The sequence below is a fragment of the Branchiostoma belcheri genome, unplaced genomic scaffold, assembly GCF_001625305.1.
Source record: "Branchiostoma belcheri isolate BF01 breed outbred unplaced genomic scaffold, Haploidv18h27 scaffold62, whole genome shotgun sequence".
NCBI lineage: Eukaryota > Metazoa > Chordata > Leptocardii > Amphioxiformes > Branchiostomatidae > Branchiostoma > Branchiostoma belcheri.
The window spans coordinates 764,826-771,234 of record NW_017804265.1 but is presented as its reverse complement, the minus strand read 5'-3'; the positions used below and the strand labels follow the sequence as shown (position 1 = coordinate 771,234).

General features: G+C 42.7%; 1 protein-coding gene across 2 annotated transcripts; it reads left to right on the top strand.

The window, feature by feature from the left end:
• The first annotated feature begins 1,741 nt into the window (after positions 1-1,741).
• Positions 1,742-3,636, top strand: LOC109483109 (circumsporozoite protein-like). 2 transcript variants are annotated; one of them, XM_019786101.1, is made up of 3 exons: positions 1,743-1,945; positions 2,724-3,120; positions 3,187-3,635. In XM_019786101.1, exons 1-3 carry the CDS (start codon positions 1,901-1,903, stop codon positions 3,192-3,194), a joined length of 450 nt encoding a protein of 149 aa, XP_019641660.1. In that variant the 5' UTR covers positions 1,743-1,900; the 3' UTR covers positions 3,195-3,635. The 2 variants fall into 2 exon arrangements, with proteins under 2 accessions (XP_019641658.1, XP_019641660.1); XM_019786099.1 differs by having other exon boundaries at positions 1,742-1,945; positions 2,724-3,636.
• The last annotated feature ends 2,773 nt before the right edge of the window (positions 3,637-6,409 follow it).

The window sequence follows — 6,409 nt, the reverse complement described above, 5'->3', positions numbered from 1 at the left end:
CCCCCCTGCAGTTCCAGAACAAGCTGCTAGGAAGACCAAACCCACACCACTTATTACTGACAAGAAAAGCTATCCGCCACTCAGAAATCAGGACCTTAGCATGTCCAGGACAAAAGATACAAAAACCGGAAGTTCTGCTGCAGTACCAAGGTCAGCCACCAGTTCAAAATCGACCTTGACCTTTGCCTACACAACACCTACCTACATACCAGATGTCATTACAATCCATTCAAAGGTTCAAAGGTCACGCTCGCCGCAAATGTCTGGAACCACAAACACGCACAGACACACACACACACACACACACACACACACACACACACACACACACACACACACACACACACACACACACACACACACACACACACACACACACACACACACACACACACACACACACACACACACACACACACACACACACACACACACACACACACACATACACGCACACACACACATACACGCACACGCGCGCGCGCGCCAAAAACAATACCTCCATTTTTCATGAAGGTAATAAAAAGGTCAGCCTGCGTTTACACAATCTGTCACTGGATGGGGCTAATGGAATTTCTTCAATTCTGGGAGCCGCAACTATCGGAAAGGCCGGCTGGTAAAGGAGCGCGATTTAGTCAAGTTACAAGAAAGTTTATTTTTTGAAAACAAAGAATATTTGGACCGGATGCCACGTAACTCTCGTCAAACATAGGACTTTGAAAATGTGGTGCTGCACATTTTATACGACTACGTTAAGCCATTGAAGTACGAGGAAGCTAATAAAACCGCTTACTAAGTTATTGACCCTACTAGTATCCTATGTTATTTCGTTGATTACAGCAGTAAGCGAAATGAACTAATGTTGGTATTGTTGACAATAACTTTCATACACATGTATTTGTCCCATTTGTACCGTTACAAACGCAAATGGGGTCGTGTGGCGTAGCGTGCTCGACTCGGAACCAAGAGGTCCCGGGTTCGAGTCCTGACATGCCACCGCTCTTGTGCCCTTGGGAAAGGCACTTTACACGACTTTCCTCTCTTCTCTCAGGTGAAAATGAGTATTGTATTGTCCCCTGTGTTGGTGGCGGCATTAATACAAGTCGAAAAAAAAACTTGAGTGTGCCGTCACCACGTCTTGTGACTATATGTTGGAATGTAAAAAAACGTGAATGCCAGAATGGTAGAGCGAAGCACGTGCACCGTACGGCATTGCATCAGATTTACATATTACGTCATTTGCAGGTATGGTACCGTGAATGGTACGGCGTGGCAATGGATACCTTGTGACTGTAGCCCTGTGAGAGTTAAAATCATCTTTATTAAGTTTTGACAAACAAACAAGACGAACAGTTAAAAACACCTAGGTCAATCCCTTAATACGAGTTATGATATGAACTCACGGGACGCAAGGTAAGTATGAATGCGTCAGACTAACTGGACTGTAGTTTAAAAATGGTGATTCATTAGGTCTACTCAATATAATAAAAAGTATACATTAATATATTGCACTGGTTGACTTTTGCACTTCCTCGTATATTATCAAAGCTATTTACAGCATGAGAACAGTCCCATAGGTTTCCCAACCATGGTATTGCAACAGTAACATATACGTTAAAAGTAATTCATAGATACGTCATGTGCAGCCAGGTGTATGGTACAACATTTTTCCGTGCATGGTACGGTACTGAACAACGAATGACACCTTATCAATTCGGTGTATGGTACGACGTGGCACTAAGCACCTTGTTTGTGCATGGAGATTGGTACGATGTAGTACGTATACTTGGACTTCGGTATCGTCAAGCTTGGGTCAGCATTTTGTTGATTTTAGTCAGCCTATATAAGGGAACAACTTTCTACTTTTTTCTTACGAATTTCGGAGACGACATCGACAGACATGAAGCTGATCCTGGCTCTAGCAGTCACCGTGCTTTTTTCGGGGGTGAGTTAGATTATTTTATTACATGTTTGCAACTTTGAAATTGCTTACCTTCAAAACTTTCTACACATGATTTTTAGCGCACTTCTTTCACTACATATCGAGTTCACCGAATTTTCTAATCTATATTTCAATCGGGTGTCCTTCGATGACTTTTCTGTGCATTTTGTGCAAGAAACATTCAATTGCGGAACGAGCCTTTGCTGTTTTCTAGTGGTAAACCATTGAAGTAGATAGTTTTATGACTTACTTTGTTACTTCATTTTTTTTACCTTACGTTACAAGTAGTCCAGATATTGTATAATGAAGAGATACATTGCAAGGTTTCTCCAGTTGTGTGGCATTGATCAAGTTATGAGGGTTCCTTGCCTGTTTGAGATTTATAGTTTTATATTTTTGGAATTATTAGTAGTATACCCATTATTCTCAGTCTGACATTCTTAGTTGAATGCTAGGAGAAAATTGTACAATAATGAATGAATGAATGAAGACCTTTATTGCACATTTCTGCCACACTTGGCTAAGTACAGGTCACAACAAAATAATAAGAATGAACACGGTTAACAGATAGAAAATTAACTATCGTTATATAAATTCAACTTCTCCTCGCTTTTCTGTTATTGCAGCAATAAACGTACGGATCTGTTTTTCGATGGGTGGCTTGTCTAGTCGCATAAGGAATATGAATTAATAATGACCATTTCATGTAGCCTGATCATGAAAAGATGGAATAACCTTTAAAGAAATTGGAGTAATACAATAATTTTCTTACCCACTTCAGGTGGTCGCCCGAACGCTTCCGCCTCCACCGCCCGGCGGCACCCGGCCTCCACCACCCGATGGCACCAGGCCTCCACCGCCCGAGGGCACCAGGCCTCCACCACCCGAGGGCACCAGGCCTCCACCAATCATTGACGGATTTGCCTTGACCCGGCCTCCACCTCCCGAAGGCACAAAGCCTCCACGTCCGGATGGCTTCGGGCCTTCATCGTCCGAAGAAGACGACAACCGTCCTTTCCGTCCTGAATCGTCCGAAGAAGACCGTCCCTATGGCGTCAGGCCTCCACCTCCCGAGGGTCCCGATGGCGTCAGGCCTTCATCGTCGGAAGAAGACGACCGCCGTCCGTACCGTCCCGAAGGCGACCGCCGTCCTTTCCGTCCCGAAGACGACCGCCGTCCGTACCGTCCCGAAGAAGACCGCCGTCCTTTCCGTCCAGAAGGCGACCGCCGTCCTTTCCGTCCCGCATTGTGATTTTAGCCATAGTAGTAGTAGCCGCTATTTCAAATGTCTTCTTTAGTACAGCTTTTACCAAGTGAAACCCTCTGTTTGGCAAAACTGAGATATAGAATCCTATACCTAATTGAATAAGTTGGGAATAAGCTTAGAGCGATATCCTTTACCACGCTGTGTATGAGATGTTGTCTCATGTAAAATGACCTGCAAGCAAAACTCCTATGCTACGTTGAAGTGTAGTAGACATGTTGTCCATCGCAAATAAATAAAACACTTCTATAGATGCTAAGCACAAAAGAAATAAAACATTTCACAGACTTCTAATGATTTTGTGTTTAATTCTAGAATAAATGTGTTAATTAAGATCCTCGCACAGTATAACCTGCAGAAAATATAGCAATTGGTTTTTCGTACTAGTACTAGTATATATTATCCCTGCACACCAACGAACAGAAGTATATTTAACTAGGGGACCCAAACTCATGTCACTTCTTCCCTACCCCAAGACCTATCTGCCATCTAAAATTCGTGACCCTAGCATGTCCAGATCGCGAGATATGAAAACCGGAAATTCTGCTGCAGTACCAACAAAAGCCGCCAGGGGCCCCAAAATTTAATCATTTCTATGTCTCATCAAGACCTACCCACTTACCAAGTTTCATGACAATCCATATCAAGCTTCTTGAGTTATGCTGTTCACAGACAAACAAACTAACGGACAGACGGACAAACGCTACTGAAAAAATAACCTTCTTGGCGAAGGTAATGATGAGACACTTTACCAAATTATTTACAAAAAAAACAACAACAGAGATATCTATAGCATACGCACTCCAGGCTATAATATAACAGTAGTATCGTGTTTATGAATATTGATAACTTTTTTTTAGTTATTTACCAGGTACAGTTAATTGTCTGAAGCCCAACAGTTTATTATTGCTCTGGAGACCTGCGACAACAAAGGGTGAGAAACAATCGGCAGAAACGTAATTCTCTCTGTCTGCCTACCGACACTGGGGGGTACGGGGGACGGCCGTTATACATCGAGGGGGGATGTGTAGAAAAATAGGGGGAGGGGTTGTAGTGGGCGTGGGGTCGCCTGCGTGCGTGTGTGTGTGTATATATATATATATATATATATATATGTGTGTGTGTGTGTGTGTGTGTGTGTGTGTATTTATTACACTAATTTAAATGTACATCAGCAGGGGGAGAATAACTACTACCCCGGCCCCCTGAATTGAGTACCATTTGTCACATAAAAAAATTGAGAGACAATACATGGACATCTAAATAAGGTATATACAAAGACATATATAAAGTAATTAAAATATACACAAAGTCCATACTGATTGCATCCAGTCAAGTCAGGTTCAGTTTATGTGTATGTGTGTATGTGTGTGTTTTTGTGTGTGTATGTATATGTGTGTATTTGTCTTCCTGTGTGCGTGTGTATGTGTGTTTATGTGTGTGTATTTTCTTGGTTAAAGACGTATTTGAAAGAGGATAACTCAAGAAATGGTTTACGGATAGTCGTGATTTTTGGTATATCGGTAGCTTGAGTGATGCTTGCCATGATTAAATGTTGTTATTATTCAATTAAATCTAATTGATAATGACTCTTAAAATTGAGAACGATGGTGAATATCAGCAAATATTGATTATTTTTGTGTCAAAAATTCTTGTAAAATGTCTCATAATTTTAACAATCTTTCAGGTGTAAAATACCCGTTGTACATTGTAGACCCAAACTTTTAGGTGTCTCATATGTAATTTTAAAAATAATCAAAAGCACTAAAGTTTTCACATGATTGCCCCCCTGTGTTTTTGAAAATTGTTTGTTGTACAGAAAATTAGTAATTTTAGATGCAATTTCCGACTGATATTAAACTTGCACATGCGATACAAAACGTGACGAAAAATATTGCGTCACAAACTAATTGTAATAGTTATACATGAGCATAACTCGTGCCGCCTTGCTGGTAAACATGGAAAAGTCACATGTTTCTCGCCCGTATTGGTGAATATAGTTAATTCAAACTTACAGCTGCAATACGTTATACCTTGTGATAATGGTGTGTGTGTGTGTGTGTGTGTGTGTGTATGTTTGTGAGTTTGTGTGTGTGTGCAAAAATCCACAGAATTTTTTTTAGACGCCGACACATTGTATTACCGCCGATGTTGGGATTTCTGATGCAATAGAAGGTCGTCTCAAGAAAAATCCAGACACAAAGACAGCATGCGCATAGCAAGACTGATTCTTTACGCGATTTTTTCATCTTTGTCGCTCCCACGCACACCCTTCGTCTCCACGAGACAACGTATCAACAAGGGCGACTGAAAAAAAACTAGAGTTTCAACCTGTAGTTCCATTGCAGTACGTTAACAAGCCGCCAGGGGGCCAAAATGTAATCATTTCGAGCTTTCATCAATAGTTACCCACCTAAATATCAAGATAATCCATCAAAGCCCTATGGAGTTATGCTGTTGACAGACACACACACGCACACACACACACACACACACACACACACACACACACAGGTCAGACACTCACACACAGACACACACATACATGCACACATACACACACATACACACACACACACACACACACACACACACACAGAGGCCAGACACTCACGCACACACACACACACGCACGCACTCACGCACGCACTCACACATGAACAGACACACACACAAACACACATACACAGCACACACACATACAAACACACAGACACACACACACAGGAGCACACACACACACAAACTCACACACACATGACACAGACAGAAACACACACGCGCACAGCCACGCAAACAGAACCTTCTCGGCGAAGGTAAGAAGTCGGAAGGGGGCCGTACGTCTGTCCGTGGTCGTCATCCTGCACAGACTAATTATCGGAGCCGTCCTAGTGCCGGGGCAGTGATTACCGGGCCGGCTCTACTCACGAGTCAGTACAGACACATCAGCGCGCCACGCGGCCACAGACACACGCTCTCTCCCGCGGGTATCTGCACAACATTCGCCTGGTTTCCCTCCTAGTCGTCTAGAAGTTGTTACAGTGTTGGGTATAAGAGAGGAGGCGTCCCCTAAAACACGTTGCTACAGCTGTGTCGGTTAGGTACACGTACACGTTGGTTGGTGTATCGGCGGTACTCGTATATAAAACTCCGAGAGTCGAAACTGCTAGACGTTAGGGTGGCAAGACGGTGCACCGTTTTAA

Coding starts and splice junctions, on each gene's coding strand:
- LOC109483109 (XM_019786099.1), top strand. CDS start 1,901: ATGAAGCTGATCCTGGCTCTAGCAGTCACCGTGCTTTTTTCGGGG. Junction 1,946..2,723: donor TCACCGTGCTTTTTTCGGGG/GTGAGTTAGATT, acceptor TACCCACTTCAG/GTGGTCGCCCGAACGCTTCC.